Source organism: Nannospalax galili, unplaced genomic scaffold (genome assembly GCF_000622305.1).
Source record: "Nannospalax galili isolate Female #2095 unplaced genomic scaffold, S.galili_v1.0 scaffold102, whole genome shotgun sequence".
NCBI lineage: Eukaryota > Metazoa > Chordata > Mammalia > Rodentia > Spalacidae > Nannospalax > Nannospalax galili.
In genome coordinates this window covers 746,080-764,264 of record NW_008351958.1, presented here as the reverse complement: position 1 = coordinate 764,264, position 18,185 = coordinate 746,080, and the positions used below count along the sequence as shown (strand labels likewise).

General features: G+C 44.9%; 2 protein-coding genes and 1 pseudogene across 7 annotated transcripts in view; 2 read left to right on the top strand and 1 right to left on the bottom strand.

Annotated features, from left to right (window-relative positions):
• The first annotated feature begins 222 nt into the window (after nucleotides 1-222).
• LOC115066926 lies at nucleotides 223-329 on the top strand (annotated as a pseudogene).
• Nucleotides 330-2,097: 1,768 nt separating this feature from the next.
• Nucleotides 2,098-3,972, bottom strand: LOC103746641 (basic proline-rich protein-like). The gene has a single exon (XM_008848917.1). It carries the CDS (start codon nucleotides 3,970-3,972, stop codon nucleotides 2,098-2,100), a length of 1,875 nt encoding a protein of 624 aa, XP_008847139.1.
• Ncoa2 (nuclear receptor coactivator 2) overlaps nucleotides 2,455-18,185 on the top strand; it is a 302,083-nt gene continuing 286,352 nt past the window's right edge. For 2 of the 6 annotated variants that reach the window (XM_008848871.3, XM_008848868.3), the window contains exon 1: nucleotides 2,485-2,591. The gene's annotated coding sequence lies outside the window, so the exon portion shown is untranslated. Of the gene's footprint in view, nucleotides 2,592-18,185 lie in introns of all 6 variants that reach the window. The other 4 variants (XM_029553995.1, XM_029553991.1, XM_029553994.1 and 1 more) reach the window with 4 other exon arrangements.

Sequence of the window (18,185 nt, the reverse complement as noted above, 5' to 3'; positions counted from 1 at the left end):
TGGTTTCAAGTATCACTGCAAGGATCACAGAGGATGGGGTGATTACTGCATTCTATGTTATAAATTCAATTTAAATAACCAACCTATGCTGTTCCTTGTTAGGTGCTCTAGCTTGTACAAACAAGGAGACAAGGTCCTGACCCCTGAAGAGCTTACAATCCAATGAAAAGAGAAAGACAGATGTATAAACAAGTTCAAGACAAGATGGAAAATAGCCACGCTTGTGTGTCTGCTTGTTGAAGTTGTGCATACACAGTATAAAAATAAATCTTTTGCAACTCAGAACCCATTGCTCAGTGTGAGTTTTGATACATACAAGAAGGGATGATATTCAAGACAGCTCAGAGAGATAATGGTATTGATGATAGGGCTGATTCTAAGAACAAAGAGTTAATAATCTAAAAGAAACAGTTACAACATTCAGTGAATTTCAGAGGGGGCCTAGACAGTGTATTAGACAGCATGTTACCTGGTTCCTCCAGGTTCAAGGTAACTGAGCAGCAGTTGGACATGGAACTCATTATACTACTCTGTCAGTTTTGTTTTGTTTTGAACAGTCCTGTGCCTTGAGTTTGCAGTAAGAAATTTTATTGAGTAAGGCAACAATGCAGTAGGGAGTCATTCGTTTACACAGACATCATGGGTAGTTTTTGAAAGTGTGAATTCTACTGCTGCTGAGGACTGATGGACTCTGGACTTTGGCCAAAAGAGGAATAAAAAGACAGAAGAACCTTTTCTTAAATTACAATAACTCAGCAAAGGAAAGGAAAGTGGGGGTAGCCCTCAGGTGGGGATATAGGAACATTATTAACAAACAGTGGAAGGAAGACAGACCATAAAACACCTTCCATTTCCTGGTTCCACTCCGGAGTTTGGTGAGTTTTCAGGGAACATAATTTATTCCATCTAATTTTTTTAAAAAATTAAAATTTACTGTGTTAACATGTGGTCAAGAGAATCGTCTCAAACACCATAAAAAAAAAGTGGAGGTACCCCATCGTACATCCTCAACTCATTACACTCCCCAGTGTTAACATTGTGGGCATGTTCCAGATATTTTCTAGGTATAGCCTAGCAGGTATACACGTTTTTTTTTTTTTTTCTTTGTCCAAATAGTTGGTGATAACTCCCACAAACTAGAGGTTGAAGACACGATTAAAAAGTATGCACTTTGCAGATTACTGGACCTGGGCACAAATTTTCACCTTGCTTATTGTGACTACAAAACTTATTTAAACTTCAGTGGTTTGTGAAGTATAAAAAAATTACCTCTGCAAGGCTTGAGGATTAAAACTTGCAGTGTGTGAATCACTTACACAGAGCCAGATAATAGTAAATGTTCAATAAATACTATTATTGTCTATGGCAAACGACCTTTCTCATAGGAGTAAAAATAAGAAAACGTGTTCCTCTCATACTTTGATAACTTCCGTTAAGCAAACAAATGTTGCCCATTTCTTTCAACTAATTATATCTAAATGGAAAAATAAAGTTGCTTTTCCAGAGTGAAATCAAACTACATTTAAAGGGGGTTCTTTGCCAATACTCCCCCAAACCTCCCCAGTCCTCCATTGAGGCGTATAGACTCTCCAATTAAAAAACAACAACAAACTTTCGTGGTCTCATGGCGTGCGAACGCTCCTCCAGGTCGTTTTAAACACTGTTCAGCCTTTGCTTTGTCAAGCAATCGCAGGGTGGCACCCCTTTAAGCTCGACTCCCTTGGTCACGCCCCTCCATAGCCTCTAGAGACTTTAAGGGTGGCAGCGCGGGGGGGGGGGGGGGCGTATCTTTGATGGAACTGAGGGGACCCGGCGGCGGAGGGGCGCCTCCAGGGAGCAGCGGCAGGGTGGGGTGCGCTAGGGGTGCAGGCTGCTGGCAGAGGGGCTCGGCCCGAGCGCGGACAGGAGGCTCCTCTGGGGCGACCCTGGTACTGGTTTGTCCCCAATCGTCTGGGAGCATCATCCCGGCCTTCTGCAACCCGGCGGTCCCCCAGCCTCCACGCCCAGCCCGGGCCTGTCCCCCTCGCTAGCTTTCTTTTGGGGCACTGCCCTTTGCCCTCGCATGGAGTCCTCTGTTTACTCTCCCTTCACTTCCAGTCACCCATAGGTCACCCTCTCTCGACCACGGTCACCCATTTTTGTCCCCGATCCCCGGGGCTCTCTCCAGGTCTCCCGGGCCGGGGGCAGATGTTGCGGACCCCGCGGCCGGGGTGTGCTCGGCGGGGGAGCGCCGGCTGCACCTTGGCCCCGCGCTCGGGGACGCGGGAGGCAAGTTTCCGCCCCGTCCTCTCCGCGGTGACAGCGCTCGGAGGCGGCCGCAGCCGGGAGGCGGAGGGCGGGCCAGCCGGGCCCCGAGCCCCCTCCCCTGCTCGCGAGCTCGCGCGGTCTGTGTCTCTCTCCGCAAGTGCGGAGCGGCGGCGGCAGCGGAGGAGGAGGAGGAGGAGGGAGCTGGGGGAGGATCTCCATTGAAATAAACAACCAGGCAGCAGTTATTAACACGGGAACATGGCGGCCGCAGCCTGGGCTCCCGCGGCGGCGGCGAAGGTCAGCGCCGACGGCTGCCGGCACCTGACGGCGTGACGGCCCCTCCGGTAACCGCGCCTTCCCCGGGGGCCCCGAGGACGGCGGGCGGCGGGCGGGGGGCGCCGTGTCCCCTCCCGGGACTGCTGCCCTTGGTGCGCGCAGCCCGGCAGAGCTGCCAGGCGGGCTGTTTTTGTGTGCGGGCAGCGCTGCCTTGGCGTGCGGAGCCCGGGACTCGCCTCCTCCAGGCGCCGCCGAGCTGAGGACTCGGATGTTGGGGGGCTGGGGAGGGCGGGAAGCGGCTGGGCGACGCAGAGTCCCCGGGAGAGAAAGGAGGCACTCCAGCGCCCGGCCCGGAGGCTCGGGAGACCAGTCCCGGAGCGCGGGGCGGGCGGAGGCTGCAGCCCGCGGCGTCGCGGGAGAGGTGAGCGCCCAGGCCGGGAGCAGCCTTGGGAAGGAGCACCCGAGCCGACAGTGCAGCCTGACGGGCGGTGCAGCCGGGGCTGCAGCCTGCTTCCCGGGAGGCGCGGCGGCTGCAGCGCTGGGTGGGAGCCGGGCGAGGGGAGGCAGGACTCGGGAAGTGCCGGGGGTGTGTGAAGGTGACGCGGGGCTCCAGGGGGCGGCGGGCCGGGAAGCCGGGGTCGGGCGGCGGCGCGGCGCCGGGCTCGCCCCTGACTTAACTTTCTGGGTGCGGGCATGTGTGCCGGAGGCGCGCTGGGGCCGCGGCCGGGGGCGGGAGGCGGGCCGAGAGGTTCCGGGTTGGCTCGCCAGCGCCCCCTTCGCTGCCCCCCTTCTCCCCGCCCCTGCAGGGACCGGCCCTCGGGGGCCCCGGCGGGAAGCGGGAGGGGCCCTGGCGGCCTGGCTCGTATCGGTCACGCCCCGGCCCGGGGACCCTCCTCTCCCGGTCCCCGGAGGCTTCCGCGGGAGGCCGCCGGGGTCGGCGCCGCGGGCTGGAGCTGCGCACTCCGCCCCTCGGGGGAGTCCCAGAGGCGCCGCGGGCGCGATCGGGGGTGGCTCGGTCCCTGCTACCAAGGTCCCTCCTTCTCCCCTCCCCCTAGTGGCTTCCGGGGCTTGCGGGACCGAGGGGCGGGAATCGGGGACCCGAGACCCTCGCTCTGGTTGGGAGCGGCGCTGGGCCTCACGCCCAGAGGCCGGTCCCTGGCAGGGCAAACTTTCCCCAACCGGAGCCCGAGCCCCTGCACCCTCCGCCGCCACCTCGTCCTCTAATCCCACTCCCACTCCACCCCCTCCAAAGCCTTCCCCTCCCACCGACCCGAATCTTGCTGCGCCTGACTGATGAGGCAGTGAGCCAATGGGAGGCGGGAACTGACCTACCGGGTGTCGGTAAGCCAATGGCGGGGACCAGAGGCAGGAAAGGGGCGGGGCTTCTGCGGACCAGTTACAGTGGAGTTCCACGCGGGGCGGTGGAGTCATGGAGACGCCGAGAGCCATCCGCTCAGGCGGGTCCCTTGGTCACCAGCACCTTGGTCTGTGGGGTAGTGTCACTCACGGGGACTGTGACCTGAGGAGACTTGCGGAGATGCGCGAGATAGCGCTTTTCTCTCGTGCGCGAAGAGGCGTTGTCTTAGACGTGACAAAGTCTAAAGCCACTTCGGGATGTGGCAGTAACTCCGAGGCCGGGTTCTAAAATGGCATATGTTGGTAGTAATAGCGTTCTGGACCTCCGCGCCAGGTGTCCGTGCTAGGGAGCGTCGATGATCCGTGATGGTTTCACTCGGCCACTGTCCAGCACCGGGACGATGGAATTGCAACCCTCACCCTTAGAATGGAGGCGTGGGGTGGCCTTATGTCAAGTGATTCTTGCGAGTGTTAACGCATCGTTGTTTGCAATGGCTTCACCGGTTCCTTGTTCAATTGGACCGCCAGTCCCTTAAGCGCGTTTGAAAGTTCGGTATTTGGGAGGGAGAGGGGGAATGACTTTAAAAAGTTGTGATTTACCCTATGCTAATACATTTTCTTCTTTTGCTTTTTCTTGGGTAAACACTTGAAGTAAGGGACCAGTGCATCACTGAAATACTAAGCATGGATATTTAAGGAGCAAAGCTAGCCAAAGACTATTTGTAGAAAAAATAAATTAATAAAGTGTTGCTTGCCAGATTACTCCCATGCGAAAGATTCTTAAAAACAATTTTAGTTTCCTTAACACTGCTGAACTGTACAGTGTGGATACTTCTGTGCTGTATACACAGTGAAGTGCTATCTTTGTTTTAAGTGTTTGGGTCCAGTGAAGTGACTTTCTCAACTCCTGAGTTTAAGAACAGGGAGGAGGGTTGATTCTCTGTGAGGATCACAGGTTGCTCAGAGGGAATTACAGTCTCTTAAAAAGACAGCAGCTGCTGCAGTGCCTTTTGTGTGTGTGTGTGTGTGTGTGTGTGTGTGTGTGTGTGTGTGTGCATGCTCTCCTGTTCTTTGTTGGTGAGGTTTCTCCACTCTACAGCCTCAGCATTCTTTTTCCCAACTGGAATCTGTAGCATCTTGGGGAGTTCAAAGAATGAACGGTGTTAGATTAAGTATGAATTCTTTCATGTTGAAATACATAGCCCATGAATTTAATTTGGGGATTTTTTTTAAGATGCTTTATGGGCATGATGTTTATGTTACCATACTAGGTTATCTAGCCCTTATTAATATTGAGTTGCTGAAGAATTGAGAGATGCTGTAATGTTAGGAAACAGTATTCTGTTGTAGTATACAACTTCAAATTTATAGTGTAAATTTCCAGTCCAGTGTAATTTTGAGTGTTCTCATAGAAATAAATTGCATTTTGCTGTAGCCTTTGAGGTGTTATTCTGGTGATAAAAGAGTCAAAAGGAAGATAAAACAAGCATTTATTTTGACTGACGGAAGTAAGGAGTATTGTAAATTAGCATTCAAAATGCAGTAGCATCCAGGCACTTCCATCATTAGTTAATTTAGTTACTGAGGCCCTCTCTGATGTAGGCCCTTTTCTCTTCCTGAATTCTTAAGAGCAACCCATTATTTTACTTCATTCTCTGTAAAGGTCCTTGACTGTGTTCTTAGATTCTTGGTGGCAAAGAGTAGGGAGTCCCCTCATGTCAGGCTGGGGACCTCTCAAGCATATGGAGACATCTAGAAAAAGATGTGCATTGTCAGCTGTGATCCCATTGTGTGCTCTCAGGCTGGAGCTGAGCCTTCTTCCTCCTGGGAATTTCCCTCTTAAAGGAAGAATTCTTTGACTTTTAGATGTCAGGGTACTGAGGCCCAGGGTAGAAGAGAGCTCACAAATCATGAATTTAGTGGTTTGGGGGTAGTTAATAATTTTTAAAAATTTTAATCCTTCATTGGTTAAATAGAATTTAGATGACTTTCAGCACGAGAAAAACATTTTACTGAAAATATAAAAAAGGGTGTTGGAGGTGGTCTTGGGCTTTTGCACAGGAATTCATAAAGGAGTAATGTGCCTTGGTTGATTTTCTTTCCATAGCTGTATCTTATTAAAGCTTTCCAAGTCTCTGGAATCCAGGATCTGTGAGCAGGCTTCTATTTCACACACACTGTATTTAAGGATTTAGCACCTTAGCTGTTTCAAATCACAGCAGGTTGAAATGTGACCCATAAGTTGACAGCTTAGATTTCTAAGAAAAATTGTTTTCGTTGTGTTGGATATAAAAGCCTTTCTTTAAAGCAGTCCTTCTTAGAATGTTGGCTAGAAAAAGAAAGAAGAGTGGCCTTTTAAAGCAATTTTTAATAGATTAATTTTTCTGAAATGCACAGGTATGTCTTTATTTGGTATTTTGACCATTGTTGTGTCATAACTGAAATTATATCTAAAAGCATAGCTACTGTTTAGCTGTTGTTATGACAAAACTGGTGTTTAAGCAATTATAGTTTTTTAATAATTTGTGTTTATAATTTTGTTTGGTATTATATATATTATTACATGCTTTATTAGATTTTTAAATGAAGAAAATAGGAGAAAGTAAGCTGAGGTATCGGTCATCATAAAATCAACAGCAAATCAGGGACTCTTTCCTAGTGAAATAGTCCTATATTTACATAGCAGTAACGAAATCAGGTAATGGAAAACCTTCCATTTTTTTCCCCACCCTTTCCTATTACTAACTCTTTTTACTTCTATGTCCTTTGTAAACGGAAAAGAAATTCCTAGTGTTTTTTAATATTATATTTATTATTTTATTATGTATGGTATTGCCTGCTATAGGTAAGTGCACCCATGTTCCCATGTTGTGCAATGCTCGCAGAGGACAGAAGATGTTGTCAGATCCCCTGGAACTGGAGTTATGGACAGTTGTTAGCTGCCATGTGGCTGCTGGGATTTAAACCCAGGTCTTCTGCAAGAACAGCCAGTGTTCTTAACTACTGAGCCATCTCCCCAGCCCCAAGTTCCTAGTGTTTATGTGCTGGTTTTTTTTTAGACCTCTAGGAGGCTTTGACGTTTGCAAGCCAGAAAAGGAATACCATGCCATACCACTCTCTAAGACCCTTAGAAAGTATTGTCTGGGAAAGCTATAAAGTATGGTTTAGTGTCACAGACCCTTAGTTCAGACAACAGAGAGAAAAACTCATGCTTTGAGGATTCTAGATGCCAGTTTTTAGACAGTGGTGAGAATGTGACTTCTGTGCTATTTTCAAAGTGTGCAGTTTTCCTAGCAGTCGTAAAAGTGATTGTGGAGTGGAGTTCTTAGAGGTAAACAGAAATCACTAGAATTAAGACTAGCAGGTTTGTAAGAAGAAAACAAGGTATTTGAGTTTTAGAGCCAAGGCTTTCTGTGTTTGTCCATAAATGCTGATCACTGATCACCCACAACGTTTCTGGCATAGTGAGGATAGTGATCTGCTGGGGTTAATTCTAGGACACCGTTCATTTGGTTCCGTGGTTGGAAATATCTAAAGAGAGCAAATGAACAGAGGACCTATGTTAATGCTTTACTGCCTTGGAGGCTTTGGAATAGAGTCAGGAATTGGGAGAGGTGTTAGATGTTGTTAACAACTAGTTAGATGTACTAAACGAATCTTTGACTAGGAGCAATTGACAGGTAGATGAAAAATTCAAATCAGCTGGTAATTCTGGTGGGATTCATGCCTCAAGGCAATCGGTTCCACTCTGTTTTGGTCCTCTTGGTCAGTGGAATCCTCCTCTTGGTCTGGTCTTTGCATTTCTGCCTCCTTTAGCTGTTGTTTCATTCATTTATTCACATAGGCATTTGATGGGGATGAGTGCCCTGGCCTTGGCAGTGTATTTGGCAGCAAAATCTAAACTAAACTATGGGTTACAAATCACAGGGTGATGGTCTCCCTCCCCCTCTCCATTTTGATGGGTAAGAAGGTAGAAAAGGAACTCATTTGCCCTAATTTCTTTTTATTTATTCATTTTATGTGTATGAGTGTTATGCCTGCCTGTGTATTTTGTGCACCCATGTCATACAGTGCCCATGGAGGACAGAAGAGGACATCGGATTCCTTGGAACTGGAGTTATGGATGGTTGTTAGCTGCCATGTGGGTGCTGGGATTAGAACCTGGGTCTTCTGTAAGAACAGTTGGTGCTCTTAACCACTGAGCTATCTCTCAAGCCCTGATTTGCCCTAATTTCAACATACTTTAAGATCTGTTCTTTTGTATGTGTATGTAATTTTATGTGTATAATATCAGCAAACTCTGCTTTAATTTACAATAAAAAAGCAGTAGAGGGGCTGGAGAGATGACTCAGTGGTTAAGAGAATTGACTGCTCTTGCAGAGAACCCAGGTTCAGTTCCTAGCATCCATGTGGCAGCCCACAACCACCTGTAACTTCTGTTCCAGGGGATCTGATGCCCTCTTCTGGCTTCTGGGCACTGTGTGCATGTGGTGCTCTTAACAAGCAGCAAAACACACAAAAAATAAAAATTAAGAAAACATTCTCAAGAATTTGTGAGGCTGGGGAGATGGTTCATTGAGTAAAATGTCTGCACTGCAAACATGAGGACCTGAATTTCAGTCCCTAGCAGCTGCATAAAAGCCTCACGTGGTTGCACCATCTGTAACCTAGTGCTGGGGGGCAGAGACCAGCTGATCCCTGGCACTCACTAGGCAGCCAGTCTAGTGAGTTAGTGGGCTTTGGGGTCAGGGAGATGCCCTGTCTCAAAAAATTAAGGTGGAGAGCAAAGAGGAAGATGCCTGATGTTGACCTCTGACCTCCCGCCATACCTGCATACACACATGTACACACAAATACATGCTCATACCCCCCTCCAAATCTTGTTAAAATGTCCTCTTGTCAGGTGAGTTTGCAATAAAGTAGATCTCCTTTAATAAAAATATGGACGTTTATGATTAGCTTTGTTGTATTTGATCTGGAGTTGAGTTGCTCACCTCTTTTTATATTCCTGTGTGTTATGGTGTGTGGTCAGACAGTGACACTCTGCAGCTGGAGGGATGTGACAGTGTGGACATCTTGTGCCTCACCCCCATGGCCACTGCTTTGCTCTGCCTCTCCTGAGCCCTGGCTCTCAGAGGAAGGCTAGATCTGTCTCCAGCCTTGCCTAGGTGTTCTGTTCTGGTTGTCCGGTTTTCTAGATGGTGTTGATTTGTATTCAGACTACAGTGTTTGTATGGGAAAATGACAGAGATGAGACCATAAATGACGCTACCAACGCTACACTGAGTGCAAGTCACCTTTTAGGCTTTGTGACAGGAGAGCCAATCTTTTTATTCTGGCTGTCAGCATGTAAATAGGAATTGTTACCCTCATGTTCCAGGAGATTGGAGTTTGAAGGGAATTAAGCTGTTAACCTGGGGTGGAGTGGCTTGGTCAGTGAGTAGGAAACATCAGTATCAGAGGACATGGGGAGTGTGAGGACTCCCATTAGGAATCTGATAAAGGAAGGCTCTCATCTAGAGGTTTAGTCTGTAGTAAGGATAACTAGATCTGAATTGTTATAGTCCCATGGCCTTAAGGGGCTTAACCTTGGACAGAGAGTTTAACATCTGTAAGTCATGTCAGCCCACATGCCAACCATTCTTTCTTTAATTTTTAAAAATTTTTTATGAATATCATACATGAGTATAGTCTTTGCATTTTTTTCCATCCCTCGGAGTCCCCCTCCAACTCCTCCATGGCCCCAACTCCCTCTCAATTTCTTGTCCTCTTATTGTTACGGATACATACATACATTTATAGAGATATAATATTCTGAGTCCATTTAGTGGTGCTCCTGTGTACCTGTGTTTAATTGCTAGATTGTCTCATATTTTATTTTTATTCTCTTTTTTATTTTTTGTTTTTTTGAGACAGGGTCTCCCTAGCTGGCCCGAGACTGGTATGTAGACCAGGCTGGCCTCAAACTCACAGAGATCTATCTGCCTGTCTCTACTGGGATCAAAACATGTACCACCATACCCAGCTTATCTTTTAATATTTAAGAAATAAGAACTGGGCTGGAGAGATGGCTCAGTGGTTAAGAACACTGGTTGTTCTTGCAGAAGACCCGGGTTCAAATCCCAGCACCCACATGACAGCTAACAAACTGTCTGTAACTCCAGTTCCAGGGGACCCGACAGCCTCTTCTGTCCTCCGCAGGCACTGCACAACACGGGTACACTCACACATATGCAGGCAATACATGCATACATATAAAATAAAAATCATAAATAAAATATTAAAAAAAAGAAGAAAAGAAATAAGAACTACAGTGAAGTAAATGATGGTTTGTTGAGTGCCTACTAAAAAACCTTTGTGGACTTAGAAGCTTTTGTTGTATGCTTCTCACTTTGGTGCTATGAAGCAGTTGTTCTTGTAGTACCCTCTCTTACAGCTCAGGAAGGAAGTGGAGGCACAGCTGCTAAATAACTCACCAGAGGTCACCATCAGGCTATTGAAGTGTTTGGACCCTGGCAGCACTTGCTCCCTCAGCCTTGCCTGCCTAGCCAGGGTTCCTTTTGGCTGCCAGGCCCTCACCCAGAGCTTTCTTAAGATGACATCAATCAGTCTGTTTTGCAAAAGCAGAGTCTAGTCTATTGTTCCCGCCACAGGAAACTTGATTGTAGGAGACAGGTAGAAAATGGTTTTAGGGCGCACTTCAGCGGCTATAGGTTTAGGAGGGAAAAGAAGCTGATCCAGACATTTGGTTTCTTATTTCCTCAAAATAGATTTGATGTCTGTTTAGCTGTGGGTGCAGATTGTGTGATGCCTTTTGGCGAGTGTTTTGCACTCCAAGTAGCATGGATGACTCGGTGTTGAGATACTGTAGACCCAAAAGAAGGCTGATAATATATTCAGTCATCTGACTTATGCTCTGCTATTTGTGGAATTCTTCTGTCTGCTCAATTGTTTGCTAGGAGCCAGCGAGCTTTTCAGGGAACTCTGTTCTATGCATTGCTCTGGAAGATCTATCTGTGCACAGCTTTGAATGTTCCAGCTGCCAGGACTGAAAGCCTGTTGTCACAAATGAAAATATAATGCATGATATTTTCTGTGTGCATGTGAAATGTGATCCTAAACCTCCCAAGGCTGAACTTGGAGGGTGTGAGTTGTGGAAGTTGCTGCTGCTCACTGACCTTCCCATTCAAGCTTCCAAATGAAGATGGTCTCTTCTAGCAGCTTATTCCTGCTTATAAAATCCACTCATGAGTCAGTGGAAAATGACTTCCTTTGTCTTTGGAGTTAAGTTGCATTTGTAAGAATATTTAATGCTTATCTTAAAATTTTCAATTCCATTGTTAGCATGCTTAAAGATGAAAAGCTTTGAGTTATTGTGAAAATGTAAATTAGAATATTGAATTGTGACATGGGGATGTTGCTAGTGCTAGACCACTTGCCCAGCATGCTCAAGGCCCTGGGTTCAATCCCAGGGATACGCCCCACCACCACCACCAAAAAAAAAAAAAAGAAAATGGAATTGTGTGTCTTCAAGGATCCCGTATCATTACTTCAGTCATTTCTAAGCCATCTTTAGAGTCTGTCCAAATGGAAAATGTAGATAGTTATATGAGGGGCTGGAGAGATGGCTCAGCATTTAAGAGCACTTGCTGATCTTCCAAGTTTGAGTTCAATTCATATGAGACAGCCCACAACTGCCTGTAAGTCCAGCTCCAGGGGACCTGACACCCTCTTCTGGCCTCTGTGGGCACCTGCACACATGTGGCAGGCACACAGACATATCTACATATACATAATACAAACACATATACATAAATAAAAATTTAAAAAATAAACACTTAAAAGAGTTATGAATAACAATTTTAAACTTATATTTTAATGTGTTAAGGTGTGTGTTCATGTGTGTGCATGTATATATAGTTCTCTGTTACTCTATCTAATTTCTGTAACTCTGTGTGCTGTGCATCAAACCTAGGACCTCAGGTGTGCTAAGCACATGTTCTACCACTGAGCTGTACTTCCAGATCCCAATATGTATACTATTAAAATAGAATTATTCATAAATGGTAGCATTTAATAGCTAATCACCTCTGTGTGGTTATTGTTGAGATATGGGAAGGAAATTCTTCCACATTTTTTTCGGTCCCTAAGTAAGGAATGTGGAAATTCACTAAATATTGGAATGTGAGGAATATGTGAATTTCTACAGATTTAACCTAGTGGCATGCCTTGAAGTTGCAGTAGCTGGCTAGACACTAATGGAAACACAGTAGGGCTTGTCCATTCCAGGAGTGATTCTGTTGCCTACCCTGCCATCTGTGCTGTCAGGGTGCTGTGCATAGGGGAGGATGCCTGTGCAGTGAGACTGAGCTCTAGCACTGACTGCTCACTACTTTGAATTGAGGGTAGCATGATAAATAATGGTACAACTCTTCTTCCATCTGTGTTTGACTTTAGATTTTTCTTCTCTTCTTCTTTTGTCTTTCTTTTTACCTCCAGTAAAATTGGAGATGGATGATGGGTTAGTGAAAAGCAGGCTCAAGATGACAGTGGAAGTCTGTTGCCATCATTTCATGTGTATGATCACGAGAGGTCCCCCCCTTTTTTTTTTTTTTCACTACCTTTTTAGCAGGCATGGCTCACCTGTGTTTGCACTTATTGAGAAAGCAGCTCTTTGTTAAGAACCTGATAATTTAAGATCTTTTAGCCCAGCCACCACAGTTACTGACTAGTTGATTGGAAGGTAGTTGGTTGTTGAACAACACTGTTGCCCAGCAGATGGAGGGACTGAGCCTGAGTTAATTCTATTTTTTTTTTTTGGTCTTTTTGAGACAGGGTCTCCCTGTAGCCCCAGCTATACTGGAACTCACTAGGTAGACCAGGCTGGCCTTGAACTCACAGAGATCTGCCTACCTCTGCCTCCCAGTGCTGGGGTTAAAGGCGGGTGCCACCACACCCGGTGCCCCAGTTAATTCTATGATAGTTTATACCTTTTATGTCCTTCTCTGCTTTAAGGATATTATTAAAAACTCTGTGATGTTAGATGTCTTGAAAATAGTCATAGATCGTATGTTCTAAATGTTGTGCATTGAAAATACTAGTATGATTTAAGCTTGATGAAGAGGAGCTGGAGAACTGGCTCAGTGATTAAGAGCACTGGTTGCTCTTACAGAGGACCCAGGTTTGGTTCCCAGCACTCACATGGCGGCTAACTGTAACTCCAGTTCTAGGGGATCCAAAGCCCTCTTCTGGCCTCCACTGGCATTGTACACAGGTGGTACACTAACAAGCTGGCCAAACATTCATACACATTTTTAAAAAAGAATTTTGAAAACTGTAGCCAAATTTCTAAAACTTTAAGCCTCTGAGGGCTGAGGATGTAGCTCAGTTGGTAGAGTGCTTGCCTACCATATACAGAGTCCTAAGTTGCATACATATAAGTCAAGTGTGGTGTGTGCCACCACACACACTTGTAATCCCAGCACTCAGGAAGTGGAGTCAGGAGGGTCAGAAGTTCAGGGTCAACCCCAGCTATATACTGAGGTATTTTTTGTTTGTTTTTTGGTTTTGGGGTTTTTTTGTTTGTTTGTTTGTTTTTTTTTTGAGACTGTGTCTCTCAGCAGGCCTGGAACCCACCATGTAGACCTGGATGGCCTCAATCTTAGAGAGATTCATTTGCCTGTTTCTTAAGTGCTGGGATTAAAGGTGATTTAATCACCCCTGGTTTACATAGTGAGTTTGAGGCAAGTCTGGAATATGTGGGACTCTGTTCCACCCATCCCCTTCTCCCCAAAAGGAAAGTAATATAATTTCTGTAATACCATTTTGAGCCTTACTTTATTCATGGGTAGTGCTTTTGTTGATTTAAGCTGTATTAATATTATGATTCCTTAAAGCTTTTCCATTCAAGAGTGATAGAAAAAAATTACTTGAAAATGTTATTTTTTTGTATTTACTACCAGAATTTTTTCTAAATAGATGTTATAACTAATAGAGCTAGTGAATGAAATGGAAGTCCTGTGAAGACTTTGATGCTACACCATGTTACCTTTTATCTTAAGCAAGTGGTACATGTGGTTATAAATACCAGTAGAATGGAAGATTCTAAGCTATTAGATATAATACAAGAATATGATATGATTTACACTGTAGACTGAGCATATGTATTAACAGTACCCACCCCCCCAAAAAAAAATGTTTGGACATTGGAAACAAAAATGGAGTTTGAGCCTACCAGGGTTTAGGCAGGAAGGACCTGGGGCAGGGAGGGGCACCCACATCTGGACTGGTCTCCTTTGGGGTCCACTTTGTTCCTTTGGGGTCATGACTCTTTCACTAGGAGAGGTTCAGCCTCTTCTCCTTGAGTGTGAGGGAGGTGTGGATGGGTGGTAGAGAGGAGGGAAGGGAGAGAAGGGTAGACTTGTCCTGGATGGGAAGTGGGTTGAGTCCCTCTGATGATAGTCGCCAGCATCTGGAATTCCCCCAGGAGCAGACTTGGACACCTCTCATGTGTGCAACATTCTGATGTGTATGCCATGGGAAATACCAATGTAAAGAGAAGCCAGGGGAGAGGGGGATGAGAATGAATAACCAAGGCATAGAATAAAGCAAGAGCAGTATGTACATTTCCTTGTGTCTTAAGTGATTCTGGAAGATATACTGGTAGTTTATTAAGTAGACAGAAGAGCAGGTAGTTTGAGAAGGAGCTACAAATACACAAACAAACCAAGACTGCAGTGTCTATTCTTTGATGTTTAATATCAAGAAGAAAGACCATGGGCCAAAATGCTTTGACTCATCTGGCATGACAGTTTTTCCATTGTGTCCTGTAAATATACCTAAAGTGTGCCTGTCCAAGTGGTTCAGGAAATTATACTTGCCTTATTGGTTTGTTAACACACGTAAACATGTGGGCACATGCACACGTACATTCATTTCCCCCCTCCCAATTGTGTGTAGAGCAGAACAGCAATATAAAGTCTTTCAGTGTTGAACTTTTTATTTGACTGACTCTGAAGCCCCCCTCTCTGCTGCAAGTCTTTAATAGATTGATCTTCCCACGATATTCCTTTCCTAATGACATAATTTCCCACTCATTATAGGATAATGTCTCCAAACACTTACTGGATGAGTCTTTCCTGAACCCACCTTTTCTATTTCTGCCATGTGCATGAACCTTTGTACCTAGAGTGTGCTCTTCCTGTGAATGCATGTTGATTATATAACCTGGTGTTCTTTGATTTGCTTAGAGAAAGTGGTAGTAATTCTAAAATTTAGGAAGTATGCCTTTGATATAAAAATTATTTTAGGAATTTCTGTTGCTAATCTTAACACTGAAATAATGAATCAGAATAAAAAGAGGAGTCCAAAAATATCCAGAAGTTATTAATAAGTTGTTTAATGATAGATTTTATTTAAAATATAGAAATGGAAGCAAACCCACCGCATTCACATCAGAAACAATAAACAAATATTTGCTTCATCACTTTGATAAAATTGGACATTTTTTTTATACCAGGACTTATTAAGTTTTCCCCTGAAGGATATTTTGACAGTATAGTGAGAAGAGGGGTTAATAATCTCAGTTTATAGTGGAGAGGAGAAAGGTAAAGAAAATCTTGGGGGAAATTCCGTAGTTCTAGAAAGGTAATAAAACAAAACCAAACACAAAGAAAGTGTACTAGGGTTGGCACTTAAATACTTCCATTGAAGAAGTGATGAAAAAGAGGACGGAGCCGTCTCTTGAAGAGATAAATGATGGCATCCGGCAGCTCTCTGAGGAGCCCATCCTAAAAGTCCACATGCCATGCGATAACATTTGAAAACTGTTCTCCGACTCCTCAAATTTTCCTTTACCCACAATTCCTCACTTTGTGCAGAGTAAATCAGAAGGCTGCTTGTCATCAGTTAATGTTCTATCACCAGCCAAAGACATGTTAAATAGTGACAGTCCAGGGCTCAGGTGAAAGGGGCTGTGTGGCACTTTGTGATGGGGTGTCCTGTGCCGTTCTTGTTCCTAAGATGCTTCAGGAATGTGATGCATTGAGTGGCTTAAGAACAACTAATTTCAATGCCTTCGTGTTCTCTGAAATGAGAAGTTTCCAGCTATAAAAGTTTCGGGGGTTGGGGTGCTTCAAGGATTTTCTTTCCCCCTCTCTCCCTTTCTCTTTTTGTCTCAACTTTTCATTGTGAAAAATTACAAACATGCAGAAAGATTGAAAGGACAGCACAGTGAGTGCCTGTGTTTGCTGTATACATGCCTTTACTCTCTACTCCAGTCTGCTGGTATGGCTGTGGGTAAGTGTAGAGGATCAACCATTTCAAATAAGTCACAGGATACTTCATCCATATAATATATTGCCTTAAAATAAACATATTAGCCAGGCATGATGGCACATGCCTTTAATCCTAGCACTGGGGAGGCAGAGGCTGGCAGGCCTTTGAGATGGAGGGCAGTCTGGTCTATATAGTTCCAGGCCTATCTCTGTGAGTTTTAGGCCAGCAGGGGCTCCAGGGTGAACCTGTCTCAATGAAACAAAACAAACAAAACAAAACAAAACAAAAAATGGGTATTAGCCTGTATCACTATACACAGCACCTTTATTAAACCATCAGCATTCATGTTTAATCTCTTCTCTGTCAGTTTTCCCAGTCATCCCCAAAATGCCTGTTTAAGCTTTGGTTCTCAGAGCAGTAATCTAATCAACTCTGCTCCTGGCATTTGGTTTTCTTCCTTTTATTCCTTTTAATGTGGGCCAGCACCCCTAGTTTGTTTTAAAGAGTCCAAATCAGTTGTCCTGAAGAGGAAGTGCTTGCTCTAGTAGTCTCCTGGTGTCTTCTGTTGAATGTTCAGATTTAAGTTTCTCCAAAAGGGTAAGGAAGTTGTCAGGTGAGTGAGACTGATCAGGGCTCAAGAAGTGCAACCATGTGGCTCCTCCTGACACTTTCCTGCATGTTCCTGCGAGTTGGGTGTGGATCTGTTTGCCACCTGCTAACTTGAGGAGGTATGGTTTGTTTGTTTGTTGTTTTCTGGGCTGGGTCCCGCCTGTAGCTCTAGCTGGCCTGGAACTCCCTGAGATTTGCATGCCTTTGCCTTTCTCAAGTGCTGGGATTAAAGGCGAGTGCTAGCCCACTTGGCCTTGAGGTATGTTTTAACTTCTGCTAGGAAGAAGTAGATTTCTGTTTCAGGCAGAGACCAAAGAGGAAGGTAAGATTTGAGACATTAGTTTGCTTCCACAGATAAGAAGCTTTCGTTTGAATATTTAATAGATTTTCCGGTTCTTTCTGGATAGTGGTAATGAGTTTCTTGCATACTTATTTCATTTAATGTGTATGGGTTTATTGCCTGTATGTATGTTGTGCAGTGCTCACAGAGGTCAGAAGAGGGTGTTGAATCCCCTGGAACTGGAGTTACGATGGTTGTTAGTCACCATGTGAGTGCTGGGATTTGAGCCTAGATCTTTATAAGAACAGCCAGTGCTGTTAACTGCTGAGCTGTCTCCCCAGCCCCTTAACTAATTTTTAAAGTTTCTATTTCTCACTTTCTTTTCAGTGTCTTCATTTGTTTTCTCTGTTGACTTTTCCAACCCTAAAATTCTTTCCAATGTCTTTAGTTTCTATTAGGCTTGTCTGTTCTCTCTGCTACTTTAGAACTGTCTGAAAGTGGCAGAGCCCTTGCTAGCAGTCACAATGAGTGACGTAGCTTCATTCTCACCCTGAGGAATAGACTATTAAAAGGTATCATTTATTTGCTTTTAGTTAAAGACTTATTTTTACGTGTCAATAGCCATAGGCAAATTACATTTATTTTTTGGTTTTTTTTTTTTTCCTTTTTTTTGAGACAGGGTCTCACAGTTGGCCTGGAACTTGCTATGGAGAACAGGCTGGCTTTGATCTCAGAGATCCGCCTGCCTCTGCCTCCCAGGTACTGGGATCAAAAGTGTGCACCACCACACCCTGCTTGTTTTTGATTTTTAATTTATTTATTTTTATTTTGTGTATGAGTGTTTTGCCTACATGTAAGTACACCCAAGCCATTCATTGCTCATGCAAGCTGGAAGAGGTTGCCAGATCCCCTGGGACTGTAGTTGAAGGTGGGTGTTAGCTACCATGTGGGTTCTAGGAACCAAACCTGGGTCCTCTATAAGAGCAGCCTTTGCTGAGCCATCTCTCAGCTCTGCAAATTATATTTGATTACTTAGGCAATTTTGTCTGATTTCATACATACCCAGATGTAACACAAGAAGTGAAGTCTTATTTTTGATGATGTGGGAAACAGTAATTATATCTATATCTATATATATTTG

What these genes read in the sequence shown, in the direction of transcription:
- LOC103746641 (XM_008848917.1), bottom strand. Translation starts at nt 3,972, where the DNA reads ATGGCTCTCGGCGTCTCCATGACTCCACCGCCCCGCGTGGAACTCCAC.